The 25,240-nt window shown below is 33.6% G+C and overlaps 3 protein-coding genes across 6 annotated transcripts; 2 read left to right on the top strand and 1 right to left on the bottom strand.

Moving 5' to 3' along the window:
• Window positions 1-1,550: 1,550 nt before the first annotated feature.
• On the bottom strand, window positions 1,551-4,757 carry LOC7480467 (probable protein phosphatase 2C 47). The gene is made up of 4 exons (XM_002307184.4): window positions 3,869-4,757; window positions 2,920-3,114; window positions 2,514-2,719; window positions 1,551-2,394 (listed from the first exon to the last, which is right to left on the bottom strand). Exons 1-4 carry the CDS (start codon window positions 4,058-4,060, stop codon window positions 1,842-1,844), a joined length of 1,146 nt encoding a protein of 381 aa, XP_002307220.2. The 5' UTR covers window positions 4,061-4,757; the 3' UTR covers window positions 1,551-1,841.
• A 6,474-nt stretch (window positions 4,758-11,231) lies between these two features.
• Window positions 11,232-14,781, top strand: LOC7480469 (glutamate receptor 3.6). Its single transcript, XM_002306399.4, has 6 exons — window positions 11,232-11,517; window positions 11,604-12,952; window positions 13,052-13,329; window positions 13,466-13,497; window positions 13,616-14,022; window positions 14,133-14,781. Exons 1-6 carry the CDS (start codon window positions 11,238-11,240, stop codon window positions 14,574-14,576), a joined length of 2,790 nt encoding a protein of 929 aa, XP_002306435.4. The 5' UTR covers window positions 11,232-11,237; the 3' UTR covers window positions 14,577-14,781.
• A 5,476-nt stretch (window positions 14,782-20,257) lies between these two features.
• LOC7492132 (glutamate receptor 3.6) lies at window positions 20,258-24,853 on the top strand. Of its 4 annotated transcripts, none has more exons than XM_002306400.3 (7): window positions 20,258-20,464; window positions 21,053-21,371; window positions 21,483-22,837; window positions 22,921-23,198; window positions 23,371-23,402; window positions 23,498-23,904; window positions 24,033-24,853. In XM_002306400.3, the coding sequence occupies exons 2-7, from the start codon at window positions 21,107-21,109 to the stop codon at window positions 24,507-24,509; spliced, it is 2,814 nt and encodes a 937-aa protein (XP_002306436.1). In that variant the 5' UTR covers window positions 20,258-20,464; window positions 21,053-21,106; the 3' UTR covers window positions 24,510-24,853. The 4 variants fall into 4 exon arrangements, with proteins under 4 accessions (XP_002306436.1, XP_024456939.1, XP_024456940.1 ...); XM_024601171.2 differs by lacking the exon at window positions 20,258-20,464 and adding an exon at window positions 20,536-20,792; XM_024601172.2 differs by lacking the exon at window positions 20,258-20,464 and adding an exon at window positions 20,536-20,739.
• The last annotated feature ends 387 nt before the right edge of the window (window positions 24,854-25,240 follow it).

The following is a 25,240-nucleotide window of genomic DNA, read 5'->3' on the forward strand; positions in this document are numbered from 1 at the left end:
ATATTTTGGGAGAGAGTTAAGGTGCCTGCATTGCACCACATTATATTTGTTGGATAAATAAGCCACTTGAATGATTATTTCAAAAGTTTTGAACTTTAATTAAATCTTCAATTCTCTTTCTGTATATATCATTAGTTAATTGTTGTTTTTTTAAGGTAAATTACTATGAATATCTTATTATTTGATCTTTTTTTTTTTACAATTAAATTTTTGAATAATATACTTTGCAACTTGAAACTTGAATGCGAATAACACTTTATATTTTTAAAAGTTGGCGTGAAAAAAACCCAATAAAAATATATATTTATTTACAAGAATATCATTATATTTAAAATAATGCATAAAGAGCCCATTCTTTTCAAAACGCATAATCCTGTCATCCTAGGTCAATCCATCATCCTAGAGGTCCTTTGCGGTGTCGCTCATAATTTTTAAACTAGATCTAGGAAATTCTTTCTAGAATTTTGATTTTATTTATTGTTGTATGAATATGAATTAAAATAAAACTTTTGGATGAAATAAATTAAAAAGAAAATAAAACATCTATTGGTTTTATTATGGACCAATATGTAATCCATCATGGATTTGCAATAATTTCGCATGAAGTGTTTATTCTTGTTTTTTTTGGTGTCTTGAATTTTTTAGTCACTAGATTATTTTTTTAATTTAGATCCTTTCACATTGAGTTGATTTGAATTTAAGCTTTAAAATTTATTTTTGTTAGTTTGATATGGGGTTCTCGTGATGTGAAGAGAAAAATCTGACACTTGGTTAATGTTTGATTTGAAAAAATAAATTTTAATTTTATCAATTTAAAACAATTAAAGTTTTAGGGATTAAATTGAAAATGAAACAAATGCTTAACTTCTTTTTTTTTTCCGGTCAAAGATTAAAGTGAATGAAGAGGGGAAGAGTTTTTGGTGCCTGTAACACACGCGCCAAAATATGAGAAAGGTTGTCTCACTGTGACTATACATGTAGTTGCCTCCGAGCTCTAAAAAAAACCTTCCATTTTTACCATTGGAATCATCTTGGAGGAGGCTTCCTTATCCTACGACGTATGCTGACAAAAACTCTCTAATATGGCTTTGATGATCCATTTTTTTTTCTTTTTTTTTCTTTCATCTCATCAGTTTTCGCGCATGACTTTCTTCAAAATAATGAAGTGAGTTATTTTTTTATATCAAATTTAATTTTTATTTTATTTATTACTATTTTTAGCAATAATTATAATTTGGTTTTGCAAAATTAAAGCTCGATAAACTATATAATGATACTTGAAATTATAAACACACGAGATAATATGAGATAAAGAAATATATATATATATATAAAAAGATGGATATGCATCACAAGAGGAAGACATAATCCATTTTAGGTTGTAATGGATATCTATAATAGTTTTCCATGACGGCGTGATCATTATATTATTTTCTTTTCTCATATATTTGTCTGGAGATCATCAAAATATAATTTTTATATTTTATTTATTAAAACTTGCTTTTATTATTCTAATAAACTATTTAAAAAAAAAGATTATTGTGCAAAAATATCAAAAAAAGGAACACATTATAAAATGAACGATTTTTAAACATAAAGAATTTTTTATTTTTATTTCAAATCATTCAATCTTTTTTTATATTTATTCTAATTACTTTTTTTGTTTTTATTGAATAAACAGCATAGCCTAGAAAGCAAATTGTTTCATCCTGAAAACAACATTGCAAATCAATGTTCAGCCGCAGCATGGGGGCAGCATTAACTTGGAAAAATCCCCCCAGTTATTTCACAAGCTCCATTTTCTCCTGTACAAGCCATTAGCCATTCTTGCTCAAAGTGCACTAATTATTCAAGATACCCTTGACACGGTCCAGCCCTTCAGCAGATATACTCCTCCTTCTATGGTTCCTAGGAATTTCAATCTTCGGAGGTGGATCAGGAGAGAAACAGATCACCAAAACTGTCAGGTTGTCACATGTATTGCGCTGGAGTGCTTCTGTGACGAGAGCATTTGAACATCTCTCAGGATCATTATGCATCATCAGCTCCTTCCTAACCATTGTGACGGCACATTGGCTACTCATTACATCCCATAGGCCATCACAGCCTAGTATCAGAAACTCATCTTCTTCTGTCAGGTTGATCTCCTCCAACTCTGGCTCGGAACTTAAGGGGCTTTGGGAACCTTTAGGGCCTTTAATGTGCCAATCTCCAAGAGCACGAGCCACTGACAATTGGCCATTAAGGTAGCCATCATATATGATCCCTCCCAATCTCTCAATTCTTGTTCTTTCGGAGGTGCAGTTGGGCTTGTGGTCCTTCGATAGCTCGATCGCTCTTCCTCGTTTGCCCAACACAGCTCTTGAATCACCAGCATTAGCGACGAGCATGGTCCTACAAGAATGCAGTATCACGCACAAACTTTTGACAGTGCACCAGTATACTAATGGGAAGCATTCCTCATATAAGTTTATCAGCACTAAAAAAATTCCAAAAGCAGTGTAGTTTCTCACCTTCCCAATACAAGGGCCATCAAAGCAGTGGTGCCAGAGGAACTATCAATGGATTTAGTATCGGCAAGTGCGTGATCAGCCTTCACAAAGGCACTCTTAATTGCCCTCTTTGTGCCTGATGGAAACTGGGAGTCTTCAACAATGAAATTAAGAATATTCTTTCTGGTAAATGAGGCTGCATCAATGCCACCATGTCCGTCAAACACCTGCGGAAGGAAACAAAACAGGTGCACCAACTTAGCGAGCCCAGTAATTCATAGGTTCAATTGTCAAGAAATCTATACGGATGCCTCTTATCAACTGTTTCATTGCAGGTTAGGATAAACCAACTTTTGGATTGATCAGTGTATGCAGAAAATAACCCAAGTGATATACAGGAAGATTAACCTAACAGCAACTTACACACCCCATAAAATGCACCAGGAGAGGGAAAATCTGCTGATGTAGCAAGATGTTTGTGTAGATTATCTACGCATATATGCTCATCCTCCATGTACTGCTTTGGTCCCTTCTCTGCCCAGCTTCCGGAGCGAAAAATAGGTAGAAATGCAGAATTTTCAGTTGATGGTGATACTAATCCCAGAATTCCAATTTCTGATTCCTACATGCACAATAGCAGAGGGACCATCAGATGAAATTTACCTTGTATATATGGATCAGGCATCCATACATAAATGATGCATCAAACTTTCCACCAAGCAGCATTTATTCTTCTTAAGAACCTGAACATGCATCCACTTGTGCACGCACTCACGAGACAAAACACGCACAACTTTTTTTGTAAGAGGTTAAAGATAAGTGCACACAAGCTTCTGCAAATTAATTGAGAGACATCACATTGTAACTTAATAAATTTGATAGTTATAGTTAGATCCAACTAATTGGACATTTGTTTCGTTATCAAATGCAGCACAAAGTTTTGCAGTGGAACGCTGCTCTTTTGCATATTTTGCAAGCTTAATTCTTTCCAAAATACTTTTACTTGACCACAGCAGGACCTTGACAAGATCGCTATTGATTAATTTCCTAGTTTCAAGAAAATGCCTCCCTGCATCCTAATATGAAAAAATGTTTTCTAGTAAGTGTTTCTAACTTGTTTTTCCAAACAATTAAGCCTGTAACTATCAAACAAAGTTCAAATTTTCAGGCTAAAATAATATGGCAATTACTTTTTCAGCTAAATCAAACCATCCCACACAATCTCTTGCAATCACTTGACTGAATGCATGGATCTACATTCATAACGAAGAAGGTTTTCTATCATGGATAGGAAAGAATATCAACTTATATTAGAACCTCATTCAACTAGAACATAATGATAAAAGAAGGGTGGATAAGAAGAGAGATTAACTCACAAAATCTGTAAAAAATGCAGAGCTGCTACAATGCCTGACTATTTTGATGTTTCTTGGAGGTTTACCAGCACTCAATTGGTTCAAATTGTCCAAATTCTCATCTTCCGTGGCAGAGGCACTGCCTTTACTAGGACTACCACACCCCCCATCCAGTCTTTCTATCTGAAGTGAAGCATTAGTCCCTGGAGCCATTCTCCAAGTCTACTCCATTCTCGATTTTCAATAAAGAGAAAGGAAGCACAAAATATAGCTTATTGGAAACAGTTGCATTTAGCTAGCCACGCCCTCAGCCCGTGAAGAAGCCATCTTTAGATACATCCAAAGAAAACCCCCCAGACAGCAAAAGTTGTCCACCAGCTGGTTCAAAGCAAAGCACTGGATCCAACATTCAAATGCTAGCTAAGCTACCAGCAAAAGACTCTCACCTCTCATTTTCTTAAATTCTTAAAGGAATTCAGCACAGTTATTGAAACTTTGACAGCATAGATCAAGATTAACAGAAACCCAGATCAAAACTTAGTCCAAAAAGAACAAGTGTTGAACACCTGAAAATTTTGCAGAATGCATGAGTCACAACGGGAGAAAAACAAGAGAAGAGCACATCAAAATAGGCAAGGGGAGGCCATTAAGAGGAAAGAGAGGGAGATTACATTTATGTGGTTGAGTAACTGAGGGATTCCAGCTTTTTACGGTAGCCATTAGAGGGAGTTGAAAGTTGAAAAGGAAATGGGGGTATGGGCACGTGTTATATCTCTCTTACAAGAATCCCAGAACGGACATATGTAATTATGAGCATGTTGTTTTAGTTTCATGGTTCTCCGTGTCTGAACTTGGCATGTCATTCAACCATGAGATTAGCATTCCGTAATGCTGTTGATTCATTATTGCCTGCTATGCATGACTTCCGAAGTTAGTTGCCACCAAAAATCTTGATGCTAGGCAGGCATGTGTAGATAGCTAGATATGACAGTGGTGATTGTGTAAATTGCATCGTGCCAGCAAGACATGAGGGTGGTAGCCTCTACCTACACACGTGTAGGTTATTACCTTCAATTAATTGAATCCTTTTATTACTAATTTCATTAACCGAGTCCTTGCATTTTATACTCTCTATGATCATTATAACTTATTTTCACCTTTTACTACTAATTATTTTTTAAAGTATTTTTATTTAAAAATATATTAAAATAATATTTTTTATTTTTAAAAATTATTTTTAATATTAACATATCAAAACTATATATAAAAAAAAAATTACCACTTTCTTAAGCATAAGATTTGCATTTGACAATGGCTTACAAAAATAGTTGTTCTTAGCTTGAGGGTAGGATAATAGGTTTCACGTGAGTTACAATGAGAGTAATATTTTATCATCTACTATTTTATTTTTGAAGCTTTGTTTTTATACTTGAAAAGCTTTTTTCTAGGGTGTATGTACCTTTTCACTTTTTTACACAGTAAAAATACTCTTTTACCCCTAAAGTAATAAATAAATAAAATATTTGGTCAAGGGCTTTCTTGACTTTTCACAAAACATCTTAATACTAAAAATACTTCTTAGCCCCCCAAATTAAAAAATCATACAAACTTAACCTTGGATGAGACAAAAAAGAAGTTTTGCATGTTGGGGTATTTTTGTATTTTTACACAAGTATTTTCTGTAATTTCCAAAGTAATTGGGGGGGTTTTAGTATTTTCACATTGTTTATAAATTTTTAAATGGGAAAAGCTATTGGTGCATGTATTATATGTGTCAGCATGTGGGTGACATCCATGTCATTTAGACGACGCTTTTGACATCACTCAGCGGCCAAATTTAGCCTTCCGTCATCTTCTTGGATGCTCCATCATCTTCTCTTTTATTTGGAGTGGTGTATGACAGCTAAAAACAATCGGATTGTCGCCAACAATTATTTTTTTTTCTTTTTCCTTTTTTTTTCTCTTCCCTTATAGTTAAAGAACACTTGAAGAGTTATTAATAAATTAAGATTAAATTAGACGTATTAAATGATATTCGAAGCTTACTTGAAGAGTCATTATCAAATTAGAGATTATAGTGAAAAACTAGGAAAAAAAAAGTTGGCGCGTGCAAATCATACGCTAGCATGTAAGGAGGCTAACCAACTTCAAGTGGTGCGTGTGGTCTCCTGCCACAACCAAAGTCAGTTTTGTTTGGTGTCTTTATAACCATTTTGGCATCTCTGTCCTCTCTAGATAGTGCGTCCAAGTTAAATCTCCATGAAGTGGCACCAACATCTTTTTTCTCTTCTCTTTTTTTCCCCTCTCTTCTCCCATAGAATTCTACATTTTATTTATTTTTTCTTCTTTTAAAACCCCTTTTTTTTCTTGTTGTTAATTTCAGTTCCTTTATGTTTATTCTCTTTAAAATCAGAAAACCAACAAATTTTTCACACGATCAAGCACAAACCCAATAATAAAAAATTTTCTTAATACTTGAGAAGATGGAAACAAATTAACAAGCTTGATTGCATAAAAAAACAATATTAAAAAATTAAATTGAAAAAAAGTAATATGGCAAAAAAAAAAAAGAGAAACAAATACGGTGTTAAAAAAAAAAAGTGCTTGAAATCCATTCACAGTACTGTAATGAATCACGTAGTACACTGATTCATTTTGTTGGTGTAAATTATGATCAAATAAACATTCAACACATTGAGAAACGTGCCAATGAATTCTATATCTATCGAACAATATACATTAATATTGTCTGGTGTTAAATGTAAAATATTTTAATAGAGGGTGAAATTGAAAAAGAAATATTTGGTTGGGGACCAATTGAGAATTGACTACTTTTTCTGGGACCCTTTTTCTATTAATTTTATGTTCGTAAATATTTTAAGGCATGTGCGCAGTAAAAGATTTTCCATGAATCACGATGTGCTAACCACTATATAATTAGATGATGGTAGTGTGGAAAAGAAAGTTGGTGGTTGACTTTATTGACTACTCCAATTGTATAGTGCTTTAATTTTCTTCGCTTTATCTTCCAAAATGGGAAGTACAAGTGTTGATGAGAAACACGGATTATAATTTAATTTAATTTAATTTGTTGGATATTAATCTGATTATCTAAATAGATGGTTATTTTTAAATTTAAAAAATAATAAATAAAATATAAATATTATCAAATCGGATTCGAAATATACTCAAACCTAACTTTTTAATATAATATAACATATATGTATCTTAATACTGACATAACACACACATACATATATATATATATATATGTATATATATTATTTATTTTTATTGATTGTTAAATAATAATAGGTAATGAATACTTAAATACCTGGAATTCGATAAATAATTTATAAATACTTAAATTTTTGACTCAATTAATGATAAATATAAAGTATAAATATCAAAAAATCTTAACCACTAATATCTATCGTCATCCATAATAATAATAAAAAAGGGTTGGTTAACTAAAAGCTATTTGCGGAAGGATTATCTTCTCATGTGGCAAATATCCCCCCACCATCCTGCGGGGTTATTTTTTTTTTCTTAACCTAGAAAAAGGTGCTAGTATTGTCATCATTATTTTACCATATTTTTTTTAACTGCGAACTGAAAATGTTACATACACATTTAATAAAATAAATTAAAAATTATATATATTAATAAATAATAATAAATTTGTTCATTCTAATAGAAAATTGAGTTATGAAATTGAGATAAAAATATTATTTTTTAAAATAAAAAGTTGAATATTTATTTTAGTTTTAAAATTGGATACCTAAAATTTTAATTGGTTTGAATTAATAAAATTGAATTTATTTTTTCAAATTGAGTATAAATTTAACATCGAAATTTATTTTTAATATCGCAAGAGTCCCATATAAAACCAACCAAAATAAAATATTAAACTCAATCCCAAGTTAAATTAATGTGAAAGGATTAAGTTGAAAATAAAAAAAGTCTAAGTGATAAAAAAAATTAAAGAAAAGAAAAGAAAAAAAGAAAAACTATGGGTAACTATGGCAATCTAGATTGGATTGTCTTTCTCCTATGTTGTATTTTTATTGTTTTATTTTTTTAATCTCTTTCATCATATGTTTATGATTTCAAAGATGATATCATAGTTTATCGAGTATTAATTTTACGAAACCAAATTACAATTGTTAAATGGAAAACAAGATGATTTAAAAAAAGATTTAAATGAAAAATAAAATCAAGGTGGTTCACTGTTTATAATCCAAACACCATCATTTCATGATTTATAAAACATTATTTCTAAGAAACTAAACTATAATTATTAAATGGAAAGTAAAAAGATTTATTTTAAAAAAAAAAGAATGATGCAAACGAAAAGTAGGACCCAACCAAAGAAAAAAAAGAGAATGTAAAAAAAAGAAATATTTAAGGTGATTCACTATTTATATAAACAATGTTTTTACCTTAAATTTTTTAATGCTTTTATTAATTTGCAGCTATTTAAAATTTAAAGGTGGCTAAACCCACTACTTGCATCAATATTGACTTGACTTGGTGATGCACTATCCCACGTTTTTTGGGCCTAAGCCCCGTTTCTTAAAAAAAGGGGGTAAAGTTAGCCGAGACCAAGATATATATTAGACAAGTGGTAATTTTTTGGTCAACGCGTGGGAGATAAAATTCTTCGATGAAATCAATCACTCCGCAATATTACAAAACCATGACTTCCGGTAATAACAAACTTTAGATAAAAAAAAAAAAACAAACTTTAGATATTAAATCATGATAGTTATAGTTGAACTGGTTAGATTCTAGATTTGTTCTTTAAAGATTACCAGTTCGAGTCTTACAAAACCTCAGAGCCACTGGAGGCTTACATAGTCATTAATTTCAAGGCCCGTGAGATTAGTTGGGGTGCACGCAAGCTGGCCCGGACAACCGCATTAATAAAAAAACAAAGTTTAGATATTAGCCAAGGATGGGTTGAATTAAATTTTTATTGAATTAAAAAAAATATTTAGGCAACAAATAATTTCTTTTAATATTATTATTAAATTTAACATAATGGGTTAATTTAAAAAAATTAATTTAATTTCATACCTAACTCGATTTTTAAATTAAATAATATGAGATTTACTTCGATATGACTCGGTCAACTTCATGAATCGAAAGACAACCTGAATTATTGATAAAAAATGTAATTTGAATTTTTTTAAAAAAAAATTCAAGATAATTTTTTTTAATATTGAAACAACCATATATTAAATTGATTTGGGTTTCATAGCTTGACCCGCTAGACCACTGACCCTGATATCATGGATTCTACTAGGTTTAATAATTTTTTTAACTATTTTTTACTTAATGATATGGTAATAAAAATAAGCGTTCGCAAAATTAAGCATCAACTAAATGTTCAGATGTTTGTTTGAGATCGTGATAACCTAACAGAAAGCAAACCAAAATAAATTATGAATATCAATTCAAAATTAATTAAATGTTGAAGGATAATATTAATAAAAAAAAATTTAATTGAAAGAGAAAAAAATAGAAGATGGAATAAACAATAAAACTATTTGGCATTGTACTAAACCCGACCCAGCGGGTCAACTTTAAACCTTTCTACCCTCCTTCTTACCTAACTTGAGTTTAAAATTAACTTGCATGAGAATTGATTCTAGGTGACCTAGTTGACTTGATAAGTCCAAAGACAACTTGAACGATCAGTAAAAGCATGATTTGACTTAAAAAAAATATATTCAAGATGATATATATTTTTTTAATATTAAAACAATAAAATATTAGATTAACCTAAGTTTCGCGACTTAACTCTCAAACCTACGACCTGAATCACGAACTCCGTTAGACTTATAAACTTTGTTTTTAAAAGTATTTTTTATTTAATGATATGATAATAAAAATAAACACTCATAAAATTAAGTAATAATTAAATACCAAAATGTTTATTTGAGCTATAACAATTCGAAAGTTAAATATCAAAATATTTATTTTAGCTATGATAATTTTATTAAAAAAATGAAAATAAAACTTTAAATACTCAAAATCAATTAAATATAAAATGATAAAATTCTCTTAATTGATCGAGTGTCAAAGAAGACCCCACCTTCAGCCAAAACAAAACGAAGTAGTGTAATCCTTAGATTTCCCCCTTTACTATCTACTAATTCATAATTGTATCCCTAAAATATTAGACATTCCTCAATTGAATCCCATTTCTATGTATTGTTATTGTTTTCCGTTTAAATTGCACATGTTATGAAATAGATAGAAAAAGTTGCTTTGGGAAATTTTGATGTTTTCCACAAGAAAAAAGAAGAAGATTTATAGGTGGAAATTCGATGGAGTATGATACACTGGAGACTTAATTGAAAATTTTAAAGTTTGGACTAGATTGATAATAAGCTCATAATTGGAGGACTAATTTGAGGTTTTTCAAATGAAGTACCCGAAGAATAAATTCACGGTCTATGAATACTCGAAATCAACTGTAAATTACTTCTATAATATTTTAATATAAAAGAAAAATCCGTCGAGGAGCTCTCTGAATGGATTGAATATCTAACAAGTTGTCTCTGCCATTCATTTACTTGTTATTAAAATTGTGGTTATAATTACTTTTTAAAATATATTTTATTTGAAAATATATCAAAATAATAATTTTTTAATTTTTAAAAATTATTTTTAATATTAACACATTTAAATAATTTAAAAATATTAAAAAAATATTAATATGAAAAAAAATAATTTTTTTTTAAATTTTTTGATATGCAAAAGTAAACTTCATTTCCCACTCGTAGTCTGACATTACAAGTACAAGACCACATTATTAGATGGTGGAACGAAGTGGAGTCCACCTCTTGTTTACTGACATGGGGTGTGATGCATGCATGGCATCTTTTCCATTCACCCTCTGATATTGAATTCAAGGATTTCTAATAGCATGGTCATCTTCTATATAATAGGTACATTCCATAGCTGAAATCATATCAAGTACCTTGTATTTCTTGTCTTTTAAGTAAGTAGCATCGTTTTGTTCTTATGTTCATCTTTTTTTCCTTCTGTCTTTCAAAAAGAAACACGCAAGGATTTTGGCAGCTGTATATAAGCACACACATACAATTTTGAGCTCATGCTTTTCGTTGCTTTTAGTTTTTCACGTGTTATGTTTACTGCTTGATTGAATTGCATGCTTGGTTTCTATTGCAACTTTGCTTTCTGGTGGGAATCTGCTGTTGTCTGCATGAAAAAGTCAGAAGCAGCTCTTGGCTTCATCTTCTTAACATTCTTTCGTTCAGTATTGGTGTTTTCCTGATATATCTGTATATTTGGATGCTTTCCAGTGATTTCATCATTTTTATGAAGTTGTTTTCTTTTCATGCAGAAAGGGGAGATTATGGGGTTGTGCACCATCATGCATAAGGTTTTGTTTGTGGCTGTAATGGTTTTCAGCAATGGGTTATCATCAAATGGGATCGGTCTGAATGATACTGCAAGACCGAAGGTTGTCAAAATTGGGGCTCTTCTAAATTTTAATACTACCGTTGGAAAAGTTGCGAAGGTTGCAATAGAAGCTGCTGTTGAAGATGTGAATAACAGTACTATCCTTGGTGAGACAAAGCTGCAAGTCACTATGCAGGACACAGAGAATAGCAGCTTTCTTGGCATGCTTGACGGTAAATCCTTGTTTGACCCAAGCTTTTTTTAGTTTCTGACTTATGCATGTCAATTTCTCTTATGATAATCTCCTTGTTTCCAACAGCTTTAAGCTTGATGGATGGTGAGACAGTGGCCATAATTGGGCCCGAGACTTCAGCTACTGCTCATGTTGTATCGCAAATCGCCGATGAGATTCATATCCCCATGTTGTCATTTGGAGCTACAGACCCGACACTATCTTCACTTCAGTACCCATTCTTTGTCAGGACAACACAGAATGATCTATTTCAGATGGCAGCAATAGCAGAAATTATAGACTACTATGGATGGAGAGATGTAACAGCAATCTATGTAGATGACGATCATGGGAGAAACGGAATTGCAGCTTTGGGAGACAAGTTGGCCGAGAGACGCTGTAGGATATCACATAAAGCTCCTATAAGCCCCAGTCTGAGCCGTGAAAACATCCGCAATGAACTGAAAACGGCGAATTCGGAGGAATCTAGGATTTTTGTTCTTCTTGCTCATGCAGACTGGGGTCTGGAGGTTTTTAGGGTGGCGCAAGATATTGGGATGACAGGAAGTGGCTATGTCTGGCTAGTTACCGATTGGCTTGCTAGCACCTTCGATACTAATTCTTCTATCTCTCCAGAAGCAATTGGTGGAGTGCAAGGAGCTATTACGTTGCGTATGCACACACCAGATTCACAACAGAAAACGAAATTTGTCTCTGGATGGAGCAAATTGATCACTCGGGATAAAATGGTTAATGGCACTGGGTTAAATACTTATGGTCTATATGCTTATGACACTGTCTGGTTGCTGGCTTATGGAATTGATGCCTTTTTCAAGCAGGGAGGAAATATTTCATTTTCACAAGATCCAAAGGTAACCGAGCAGCATAGAGGGAAACTGAAGGTGGATGAAGTGAGAATCTTCAATGGAGGGGATCTTTTGCTTCACATCATTTTACAGGTCAATACGACCGGAGTAGCAGGGCCAATCAAGTTCGATTCAGATAGGAACCTCATTCATCCGGCATATGAAGTTATGAACGTCAATGGCAAAGGGTTTAAAAGGATCGGTTATTGGTCTAATTACTCTGGCTTATCAGTTGTGCCACCGGAAACGCTTTATACAAAGCCACCTAATCGTTCAAGTTTGAGTCAAGAACTAGAGAGTGTAATCTGGCCTGGACAAACGAAACAGAAGCCTCGTGGATGGGTTTTTCCAGAGAATGGAAGGCAATTGAGAATTGCAGTGCCAAACCATGTCATTTATCACGAGTTGGTCTCTGTGAAAGGCGCTGATTCATTCAGTGGATACTGCATTGATGTATTTACAGCTGCTTTGAGCTCTTTGCCTTACGCTGTCCCATATAAGCTACATGCATTTGGGAATGGTATTAACAAACCTAAAATATCTGAGCTTCTGCAATTGATCGAAGCCGATGTGAGTATAAAAAAAGAAAAGAAAAGATATATTCTTTTAACTTAACTGAAAAGGCTGCAATTTTTCTTTCTGAACCTTTGTCTATCTTGTTCTATTTAGGTCTATGATGCTGCAGTAGGGGACTTGGCTATCACCAACAATCGAACGAGGATTGTGGATTTCACACAGCCCTACGTGGAGTCCGGCCTAGTCGTAGTGGCCCCAGTTCAGAAGTTGAACTCTAATTCTTTGGCATTCTTGAGGCCATTCACTCCGATGATGTGGTTAGTAACGGGAATCTTTTTCCTTGTTGTCGGAGTTGTTGTTTGGATCTTGGAGCATAGAGTCAACGATGATTTTCGAGGCCCTCCTAAGAGACAAATTGCAACTATTATATGGTGAGTGCCTAAGAAATATAACAATTTTGTGGGTTTATCACCAATCTTCCCTATTTGAGCAATCTATGCAATATGAGAATTTGCTTCCTCCATATCCAATTCTTGAATGGCTAACATTTTCGCACATGATCTACAGGTTCAGCTTTTCAACATTGTTTTTCTCCCATAGTAAGTGGAATGGCCCTTTTATAAATATAGATACATATATAGTTTTATCTACTTTGTCACACGGACCATTGAGGCACCTGTGAAAGTAACAGTCCATTTCTTGTTCTGATATATACAGAGCAAAATACCGTCAGCTCCCTTGGTCGCTTTGTGCTACTCATCTGGCTATTCGTAGTTCTTATACTCAATTCAAGTTACACTGCAAGTTTGACCTCAATTCTTACGGTAGAACAACTTTCTTCGCCCATTAAAGGGATTGAGAGTTTGGTAACAAGCAATGACCGCATAGGCTTCCAGCGGGGATCATTCGCTGAAAATTATCTAGCGGAGGAATACAACATAGCCAGGTCTAGACTTGTTGCTCTCAACTCCGACGAGGACTATGCCAAAGCCTTGAAAGATGGTCCCCAGAAAGGAGGTGTTGCTGCGGTGATTGATGAACGAGCATACATAGAGCTTTTCCTCTCCACTCGATGTGACTTCAGTATTGTAGGTCAGGAGTTCAGCAAAAGTGGGTGGGGATTTGTGAGTATTTCCAGCCCGTTTACTGTATCCTTTCAAATTATTGCGCATATAGTTTTGCGCGCGTATATCATAACATGGGCTAGTTTTCCTCATTTGTCATTACATTTCAGGCATTTCCGAGGGACTCACCCTTAGCAGTGGACATGTCAGCGGCCATCCTGAAACTTTCAGAAGGCGGAGAACTCCAAAGAATACATGATAAATGGCTGCAGAGAAGTCCCTGTAGTTCAGAAGGTGCGAAAGAAAGTATAAACCGACTTCACCTAAAAAGCTTTTGGGGCCTTTTTCTCATGTGTGGTGTAGCTTGTTTGCTCGCTCTCCTTCTATATCTTATAAAGATACTGTGGAAGTTTTCCAATTACTCAGAAGACACCGAGCCTTCAAGTCGAGGCACTTCATCTCCAGGTCTTCAGACATTCTTTTCATTTGTCAGTGAAAAGGAAGCGGACATCACTAGTCGGTCCAAGAAAAGGCGAATGGAGAGGACCTCAAAGAAAGTTAGAGGTGGAGATGAATCACCAAACTGTTCTTTTGGGAATAGTAATGAAGTCTAGGGTTCTTCCATCCATTGTAGTAGTTTTGGAGTCTGCTACAGCATTATGCTTTTCAGGATATCATGTAAATTATGATCAGATCATTTGGAGCATGCTATAAGCATAGTAGTGGTCTTCCTTCCTGTTTGCTATAGGCATATATATATGTATTTATATCCATGCCATTATTAATAACAATAAAAAAAAGTATAAGAGTTACAAATCATACTAGTTTATCATCACAATAATCAGAATTGTGAGAGAAGAGTTTGCATAAATTAAAGACCTTTCCAAGAAAATCTCAACTTCTAATTCACAAGTAAATTAATAAGATTTGGGAATGGTTGAGATACGAAAAGCCATTTTTAAATTCAATTCACAAGTAATAAACAAGTGATGTGATGCTTTGAGATAAAAAAAAGAAGAAGAGAAGATTAAAGTGCATAGAGAGAGAGAGAGAACAAACTCGAATAATTTGGCCTGATAATGGAAGCGAGAGGGAGGAGAGAGAGACATAAAGTACACCATTGTTTTACTAGCTTGAGAGTATGAGACGCAGGACCTATGCTCAACCATGGACTTACCAAAAAGATTTGAAATCACCGTACTCCTCATAGAATCGTCAATTGTGTTCTTCCTACAATTAGCAACAAATCCCTTTGATTTGCAATCCACTCTAATCTGCAAGAAGAGACTGTAGTACGGTGGGGGTCTGTAAAAAAAGAAGGAAAAAAGGATGGTGGGGGCTAAAAAAAAGAGACTGTAGGGGGTCTGTAAAAAATATGATTTGTGTTATTAAGGGTATTTTTGAAATATTATATTTTATGCCAATTCCGAGGGAAATATTATAGAAAATGAGAGTGTCTTCCATCTTATTTGCTTTTACATATTTTCTAGAAATTGAATTCAAATCTATACCCTCGAAAACATTCTAAACACAAGAACTGATTTAATCATATGAATTGAATTAAATTCACAAGGTTCCAAACACCCCGTAAAAGAGTTTGAAGACAATAAAATATTTAAGGAATATGATGAAACTAAAAGATAGTTCAAAATTCTTCATCAGTAATTAAAACAAAAACAATAATTCATAATATTCATTACATTGTCAAAATCCAAACTTTATTAAAACAAGGTAACAATGGAGCGTCTAAGACATCAAATCAAAACTAAAAAGAAAACCTCGCAAGACAAGCAAGACATACTAATCAAAACTGAAGAAACAGGAATACTCAACAAAGTCCACCTATTATCAGAAACTAAGAACCTAAAATAATATTAAGAATGAGGGGTGAGTTCAACCAATTCAGTGAGGGAATAATATTTAATATACATTCTAGATATTAATAGTTTGCAAGCCGATTTATCTTGATATACATATACATACTAAACATATTATCACAAAGTAGTGAAATACATGTTAGTGACCAGATGACACACAAAGGTGACCAGATGACACCTAAATATGACCACTGTGGGATGATCAGTCGTCACAGGCTGATGCTTCTTTCACCAGCTAGGTATACAGAATACTATGTGCATATAAGCTAACTACTCTCTGTTAGCATGGAGTTACTGACAAGTCCTATATTAAGGCATAATAGATATTCACAGAATCATCAAAGGAATGTATATCATATCAATTAGAATTTAGTTCGACAGATTGCGAGTGCAAATTCAAGAATAAATGAGTGCTCGAAAAATAAAGCAACGCATATAAATATTCAAGGAATTAACTAGTTGTACTCATCGTATAATCAACATGCATATTTATTTATAATATATGCATATTAAAGATTATCCCACTCACCTGAAAAAATATAGATTAAAAGGAATGTCAAATAAAAGACCTGAAAAACCTATTGAGGATCGTTAGGAGAACCTACAATAAATATACGAAATATACTCAAAAGAAACTCAAAACAACACAAATAAAAGATTCCAATTCATAAAAGAAAATCAGGTTTAGTCTCCTAGGTTTAGGGACTGAAATGGAAATTTTCCAAAACAGGGACCGAAACGTAATTTTACCAAAACTAGACCAAACTGTAAATACATAATCATACTAAAATTTCACCCATAAACCATCCTAAATTATGTCTAGAACGAACCAGGGATCGAACTGTAATTTTTATAAAGTTTAGGGACTAAAATGTAAATTCCCAAAATTGAGGGACCAAACTGAAAATATTTCAAATAAATTATCAAGCTGAGATTAATCATCCTTAACCTCATAATAACACTGTCCAGAATCTCAAAATATATTTAGGAGTCAAATTATAATTTTTTCAAATTTTAGGGATTAAACTGAAATTTTTATAAATTGAGGACCAAAATAAAATTTGGTCACCTTCAACCTCAAGATCATTCTGTCCAGATTTTGCAGCAAGGTTAAAATGAATTTCTTAACACATAAAAATCAATTTAAAAAAATCAACTAATAAATTCTTATTTCTAACAACATACTCAAAATCAATCACTTAACATTAAACCCCTAATAATCATGAATTAATCTTAACAAAATAAACTTTAAATCCTTATAAACCCTAACTCTTCTTTAATCTTTCCATAAACAAATCATAATCGAAAGTAATATGAGAGAGAACCACTTACTTGTTACTTCCACTTTCTTGAACCCAAAACTCAAGATCAAAAACTGAAATCCTTGGTTTGATGAAGGGAGGATCATGACGGCCACAAGAATTGGAAGAGAGAAAAGTAATTCTCTTGCAACTTTTTCTTATATACCTAGGTTAACTTAGGTTGAGTTTGGACTGACTTGGGCTTGAGTTTGGGCCAAAAGTTTGGGTCTTCCAAATTTGGTCTCTATATCATTTCAAATGATTTTTGATTTGGTAACATGCAATGCTATATCTTTATATAATATGCTTATACGCCAAGAACTTATGATTATTGATCTTAAAATGTTTATATTATTGACTTTTCTCATGCATTTTATGGACATATCTTATAATTGATAAGAGGAGCATACTACGATTGATAGTAGGAGAAATCATGTAGATTTATTATTAATATGTTAATACTTGCAAAAATATTAATGATTTGTCATAATAAAAAAGGGAGAGGATATTGGCTCACAAGTATCCATTGCTTCTAGTTTGAACAAATCAAACCATTAATTGATTTCTAATTATTTTCTTGAGATTATGTTGACATAAATTAATTACCACGCTTTGCATCTCAATGATTATCAATAATGTCTTGAATTTGCACTAAGAACATCTAACTACATTGATAGAATATTATACTTAGGATATTATATTATATGTGACTTAAGTCTATATAGAGATTGATTTAACTATTAAGATAAACTTTCTATATCCATAATACTATCCTGAAAAAGTTGTCTTTGAAATTATGTAAAATAGCTTTGTCTACACCTAAAAAGATCAAGACCTCTAATACATAAGATGACCATAACAAACATATTTCTAAACCCTTATAGGAAGCGAGACAGTAGGTATAGTAAACTAATTAACCAAACAAGTTACAAAATCCAAAGATAATTGGTAAACCATGCATACCAAATCAAATACAAGAAATTTAGAGACAACGAGTAAACCATTTTGCAATTTTAATACTTATTTCAGCTTGGACAATAGTCAACATCATATTAGCAACAAAATCAGAGTCAATCTAATGATGAGCTTACATAACCATTGGATTGTGACATGTATAAGTCTTTTTTAATTTTAAAATCTCAAATGAATCAGAATTTGTGTTATATCCCCCTCGTAAATACCATTGACTTGATGTTTCATGCTTACACTATAATTGCATGTAAGTTGTGGTTGAACGTTGCACTTTGTATTGAAATGAATTTTTTACATACTGCATTGATTAAATCAACATTGGGAACATTTATCCAACCTTGGACTCAGTACTTAAACCTGAATCCTTAAGGCTTAAAGCCCAACCAAAGCTCATCATATGAGTAGACCCACTAACATATTCAAATTCAGGAACATGAGGTCTTATTGTTTGGTTTATTGGATCACCTTGTCATCTTCCTCAACTACATTATCGATATGACAATCATCTTTCCCATCACTTAGTTCATATTCATCATAACAATTTAGAGCCGTTACCATACTCAACCGAGGTTCCATACACACCATTTCTTGAACTGATGTTAGGTTCATTACATTACCAATTGTCTTAGATGAACCTGTTACATGTGATGAATTTATGGTCCTTTAACTATAACTTAGGACTCGAGTCAACTTTAAACTCAAAGAGTTTCATACTTTAGGTTTTCTACTCAAGTAGAGTTCTAACATTTGCAACTCATTTATGGTGATCAACCTAACCATTGCATTAAAACTCATATTACTAGTAATGAGAACATCGACATAACGATTCAAATGACCCTCACCCAACATCCTCCAAGTAATATCAACATCAAATTCAACCAAATTCCACCCAATTCCTCAACACACTAAATTTTTAAATTCATGAAATGAACTGTCTAATCTCAAACTACATAACTTGGTACTTTCTTCATGGTAAATGATATCGTTATCACTATTGATGGTTGTACCACCATAATAATATAAAATTTCCACTATAGAAGACATGTTTGGTGAAAATCATAACAAAACACAATGCTAATTTGTAAATATACCAAATTATTCAAGTTACATTTAAAAACCTAAAATTAACAAAAATCATAAACTAAACCCTAAAACACTAACATTAATATAATAAACACAACATAATTCATCTACTTTTCTTATCAAATAAGACAATGTATACACTTACTTAACTAATTTTATATCTAATTAATCTTAAATTATTGTTCAATTAGATAAAATCAACAAAACCCCTAACCTAAACTCTAAAACTCTTATCTTAAAAAAAAATCATAAATTAGCCAAGTAAAATAACAAATTAATAGAGGAAAAGGTAAATATACCTCGGATTGGTTAAATGTGGTGCTTATGGGTAGTGACGGTAGGGAGAAATCAGTGGTTGTCGCGGGTGGATGGTTAGAAAAAGAACTGACAGTTGAAAGAGAGAGAAATATGAGGTCTGTCGTGGGGAAGAGAAAGACAAAAAAAAATTTAGTGGAGAGAGAGATTAGCTTGCCTGATATGAGAGCAATGATGAGAGGAGGAAGAAACAAGGGAAGAGAGAAAGCAGTAAAGGGAGAAGAAAAGGAAAGGAAATTGTCTTCAAAATAATTAATTAGGTGGTAGTGCATATATTACATGCGATTAATTATGACATGTGTGGTACATGTATGACCACTGTTTTTCATGCTAGAGTGAGAATTATTTTTTCAATTATGGTAGTTTGTGAAATGAGTTTACCCCTCTGCCAATGAAAAAAAGAAAACCCCTCATTTTAAAGAATTCATCGTTATAAATGAGTGTTTATTATTTGTGGTGTGACTGTAATTTTTTTAAATTGTTTTAAATTATATTTTTTATTTTTTTAAATTATTTTGCTGTGTTTATATCAAAAATATTTTTTAAAAATAAAAAATATTTAAATATATTTTTAAATAAAACACACTTTAAAATAAAAAACCTCCTTTTAACAGTATAAAACATGATGTAAGGCATGATACTCGTGCAATGTGAACTCAGTGGTGAGGAACGAGGACCACCAGCACTCACTGTCTCCCCCACATGAAGTCATGAACCCCTCACAGAAACTTGCACACGTGCTACCATGAGAATGGTCATTATCTCCGAAAAGAAGGAGGAAAAAAAGAAATTTCCTTGACCGTACATCAAATTAATGGTTGGTTTACAATCTCAATCTGTTATTTGTTGCCAGCTCCATACATTCCTGTCCTCCTATCCAAGCCCTGAGACCAAACATCGAGTCAAATTCATGGCTGCATGCTGCTAAAGCTACTCAGCTGCTGCTGCTGCTCTGTAAGTATTTTATTATTTGCTCATGTATGAACCGAAGTTTCTTGAAATTTCTTTCAACTTGCACTTTTTAAAACTGGTCTGCTTTAAATTCCCGTGTCTTGTCTTTCATGTGATTAAATTCCCATATCAAGATAAAGCCACTTTTCACAGCTGTTGTTGTCGACTTCTTTTGGTTGCTCGCTTCCGGTTTACTTTAAATGGAAAGCAGTTTTTAAGCCAATTGTCATGTTTCATGGGCTCTTTGAATGCTCTTCTCTTTTCTCTGTATGGTTTTGGTGGGTTCAATTCACTTATCAGCAGTAACCACTGATTTGTGGATAATATTTTGGTATCATGGTTATTTCTTGCTGCTTATTATATCTTCCAATATCTTCTTTGCTTATGGCTTTCTGCTTCTCTCAGATAAAATATTATATATTGCTTGCCTTTTTAATATTCATGTATTTCTAAGATCTGAGAGAAGGCATATCTTTTTTGGGATCTGGCACTGTTTAGATATGGAGTTTGCAATTGATTCATTTAACTTTGGTTGTGTTTTGTAAGGGTTGTAGGATTAAATATGCTCTTTGTTGTCTTTGTTCTTTGCAGAATCAATAAAAGAAAAAGGGGAAAAAGAGAGGGTTTTTGAATAGGAAAATCACCATGAAGTTAATTTGGGTTCTGGTGTTGGTGGTATGCTACAATGGGGTTTGCCTAAATGGAGTTACTACAAATGTAACTACAAGACCTCCTTTTGTGAACATTGGAGCTCTTTTGTCATACAATTCTACCATTGGAAAAGTTGCAAAAGTTGCAATACAAGCTGCAGTTGATGACGTGAATTCTGACCCATCTGTTCTTGGTGGAACTAAGCTAAGGCTTCAGATGCAGAATACTAATAACAGTGGATTTCTTGGCATTGTTGAGTGTATATCCTTTATTATCTCTTGCCTGTTCTTTTCATTTCTCCTTCAAATTCATTTCTTGGATTTCAAAGATGGATTATGATTCTTCATCTTAATCTCATTGGTGATTGCAGCTTTGAAGTTCATGGAAACTGATACTGTGGCCATAATTGGTCCCCAGTCTTCAGTGACAGCTCATGTAATATCTTTTGTAGCAAATGAGCTCCAAGTCCCTTTATTATCATATTCATCCACAGATCCTACTCTTTCTTCACTTCAGTTCCCATACTTTATCATGACCTCCCGGAATGACCTGTATCAGATGGCTGCTATAGCTGAAATTGTCGACTATTATGGATGGAGAGAGGTGATAGCAATTTATGGGGATGATGATTATGGGAGAAATGGGATAGCTGCATTAAGTGATAAACTTGCAGAGAGACGATGTAAAATCTCATATAAAGCACCTCTGACCCCTACAGCAACCCAGCAGGAGATCACTGATCTGCTAGTTGAGGTGGCTTTAACCGAGTCCCGGATTCTTGTTGTTCATACTTTTTCCAGTTGGGGTCCAGTTGTATTCAGTGTTGCTCAACATCTTGGCATGATGGGACCTGGATATGTGTGGATTGCTACTAATTGGCTCTCCACTCTCTTAGAAACCGATTATCTCTCATCAGATACATTGGATGATATTCAAGGAGTTCTTACATTGCGTATGTACACTCCAGATTCAGAACTCAAAAGGAAGTTTAGATCTAGGTGGAGCAACTTGACTAGAGGGACAACAGGTTATGGCCTTAATCCAATAGGTCTGAGTACCTATGGTCTATATGCTTATGACACAGTATGGTTACTTGCTCGTGCAATCAATGCTTTTTTAGATCAAGGAGGCAACATTTCATTTTCAACTGAATCAAGACTAGCTAAGCTACGCGAAGGGAGTTTGCATCTTGATGCCATGAACATTTTCAATGGAGGAGAGCTGTTACGTGAAAACATTTTGCAGGCTAACATGACTGGCGTGACAGGCCAACTCAAGTTTAATCCTGATGGGAATCTCATTAATCCTGCTTATGAAGTCATCAATGTGATTGGCAATGGGATCAGAAAGATTGGTTATTGGACTAATTATTCTGGTTTATCTGTCGTGCCTCCTGGAACTCTTTACTCAAACCCTCCTAATCGTTCCAGCTCTAGTCAAAATTTATACAGTGTTCTTTGGCCTGGCCAAACAGCACAGAAGCCTCGTGGGTGGGTTTTCCCAAACAATGGAAGACATTTGAGAATCGGTGTCCCAAATCGCGTTAGTTATCGTGATTTTGTCTCTCAAGTACCAGGCACTGATATGTTTACTGGGTACTGCATTGATGTTTTTACTGCTGCTATCAACTTGTTGCCATATGCTGTCCCATATAAATTAATTCCATATGGAGATGGAATTAATAACCCAAGTTGCACTGAGCTTGTACGTTTGATCACAGCGGGTGTGAGTATTCTAAAACAAAACTTCGCAGATTTTCAAAGTACAATGGTTCTCTATTTTTAATTCGGTTTTCATCTTTCATATAGGTCTATGATGCAGCAATAGGTGATATTGCAATCATCACAAACAGAACGAGGATGGCCGACTTTACACAGCCATATATCGAGTCTGGGCTAGTTGTAGTAGCTCCTGTTAAAAAAATGAATTCTAGTGCTTGGTCATTTCTGAAGCCATTTACTCGACAGATGTGGGGGGTTACAGCACTCTTTTTCATCATTGTGGGTGCAGTTGTTTGGATTTTGGAGCATAGGTTGAATGATGATTTCAGAGGTCCTCCTAGAAGACAACTGATTACTATTCTATGGTAAGCATCTTACAACGTCCTATAGATTGTTTAGGGATGGTTCTTCACCTTTTTCTATATTCTTTTCAATTTCTGTCAGGTTATCTCAATATCTTGAACAAATTATTACAGTATCAGTTCATCTTTTGGCTTGAGTTGCTCAATCTCTTAAGATCATGCTTGGCTTCTGCAGGTTTAGCTTTTCAACTTGGTTCTTTGCCCACAGTAAGTTGAAATGAAAATCATTTAATTGTCCTTTCTAATAGCCACCACAATAAAGTAGCTTCAATCTGACAAGTTGCTTTCTCCTATTTATGTAGGAGAAAATACCATCAGCACTCTTGGTCGCTTTGTATTAATTATATGGCTATTTGTGGTTCTTATAATTAACTCAAGCTACACAGCAAGCTTGACCTCAATTCTTACAGTTCAGCAGCTTACTTCTCCTATTAAAGGCATTGATAGTTTAATATCAAGCAAAGATCCAATTGGTTACCAGCAGGGATCATTTACCCGAGACTATCTAATTAATGAACTTGGCATTCACAAATCCAGGCTCATTTCACTTAAGATGCCAGAAGACTATGCTAAAGCCTTGAAAGATGGTCCTCATAAGGGTGGTGTGGCTGCCGTGGTTGATGAGCGCGCGTACCTAGAGCTCTTCCTCTCAAATCAATGTGAATTCAGTATCGTGGGTCGAGAGTTCACTAAGAATGGATGGGGATTTGTAAGTGCATCAAAATGGCACAATTCTGTTGTTCATTCTAGACTCTTTTATTGGATAGTAAATTTCATGTGTCTTTTGTCTTTAACATTTCCAGCTTATGAAAATGTGTGTTCTTCTTCATTTACTAGGCATTTCCAAGAGACTCGCCTTTAGCAGTAGATTTGTCAACTGCCATTCTGAAACTATCAGAGAATGGGGATCTGCAAAGGATCCATGACAAATGGCTTATGAGAAGTGCATGTAGTTCACAAGGCGCAAAGTTTGAAGTGGACAGGCTTGACCTAAGAAGCTTCTGGGGCCTATATTTGATATGTGGAATAGCTTGCTTGCTTGCTCTCTTCTTATATTTTCTGAAGATGGTGCGGCAGTTCAGTCGGCACTACTCATCGGAGTTAGATTCTTCTGGTCGAGGCTCAACATCTGCACGTCTTCAAACATTTCTTTCATTTGTTGACGAAAAGGAACAGGAAGTGAAAAGCCGCTCCAAGAGAAGGCAACTGGAAATGGCCTCTAATCGAAATGAATCCATGGACAATTACAGCTCCAAGAGACGACACATTGAGTCGCCTCCAGATGGAAGTCCACAAGCTAGTAACGAGGCCTAATTATCCATCATCGATGTACAGTCAGTCGGCAGTGTTTACTTTTAGGGTAATCACTTTTCAGTTGACACTTGATACCCTGCAACTTCAACCACTTGAAGGCATATGCAGGTAATGTTAAAGAGAATCATTGGCAGCAACCTTTAGTTCTCGAGTTAGAATAGAAAGATTCAGGAATTATATATATGCTTTCATTGTAATGAGACCTTCCCTTTTTTTCTGTTTTGTTTTCATCCTCTCTTTTTCTGGGTTAAATTTAATCCATTTGAATTAAAAAGATAAAATTTAAAATGAGGGAATCACAGTGTAAACTTACATATTCAATCTTAAAGTTTTTAGAATTTTCATTGTAGTTTAAAAATTTATTTTATTTATTTTTTAATTTTAAGTTTGAAAAAAAAGAGAGAAGCTCCTTAAAAAAACACAACAATGAGGTTATTGTTCGCCTACAATTTGGTAACAAAAGAAAGATTTTTGTGTGTTAATGATTTTTTTTTTCTCGAGAAGAGTTTAATAGATATGTTTTTTCTATTTAAACATAGAAAAACAAAGTAGTTCATGTTCGGTTTTGATTTTTTTTAATCTGGTTGATTTTTAATTTTTTTTCTGGTGTTTTATGATTGTTTGTGTTGATTTTAATGGTGTTCTTGAATAAAAATAGATAAAAAAAATGATTTTTAGAATAAAAAAAACCCTCTTAATTTTTTAGTCACCACAACAGTGGATAGATTTTG

The sequence above is a fragment of the Populus trichocarpa genome, chromosome 5, assembly GCF_000002775.5.
Source record: "Populus trichocarpa isolate Nisqually-1 chromosome 5, P.trichocarpa_v4.1, whole genome shotgun sequence".
NCBI lineage: Eukaryota > Viridiplantae > Streptophyta > Magnoliopsida > Malpighiales > Salicaceae > Populus > Populus trichocarpa.

Coding starts and splice junctions, on each gene's coding strand:
- LOC7480469 (XM_002306399.4), top strand. CDS start 11,238: ATGGGGTTGTGCACCATCATGCATAAGGTTTTGTTTGTGGCTGTAATG. Junction 12,953..13,051: donor TGCAATTGATCGAAGCCGAT/GTGAGTATAAAA, acceptor TGTTCTATTTAG/GTCTATGATGCTGCAGTAGG. Junction 14,023..14,132: donor GCAAAAGTGGGTGGGGATTT/GTGAGTATTTCC, acceptor ATTACATTTCAG/GCATTTCCGAGGGACTCACC.
- LOC7480467 (XM_002307184.4), bottom strand. CDS start 4,060: ATGGCTCCAGGGACTAATGCTTCACTTCAGATAGAAAGACTGGATGGG. Junction 3,115..3,868: donor CTGCATTTTTTACAGATTTT/GTGAGTTAATCT, acceptor TTGTGCATGTAG/GAATCAGAAATTGGAATTCT. Junction 2,720..2,919: donor CTCCTGGTGCATTTTATGGG/GTGTGTAAGTTG, acceptor TTCCTTCCGCAG/GTGTTTGACGGACATGGTGG.
- LOC7492132 (XM_002306400.3), top strand. CDS start 21,107: ATGAAGTTAATTTGGGTTCTGGTGTTGGTGGTATGCTACAATGGGGTT. Junction 21,372..21,482: donor ATTTCTTGGCATTGTTGAGT/GTATATCCTTTA, acceptor TGGTGATTGCAG/CTTTGAAGTTCATGGAAACT. Junction 23,403..23,497: donor AACTTGGTTCTTTGCCCACA/GTAAGTTGAAAT, acceptor CTATTTATGTAG/GAGAAAATACCATCAGCACT.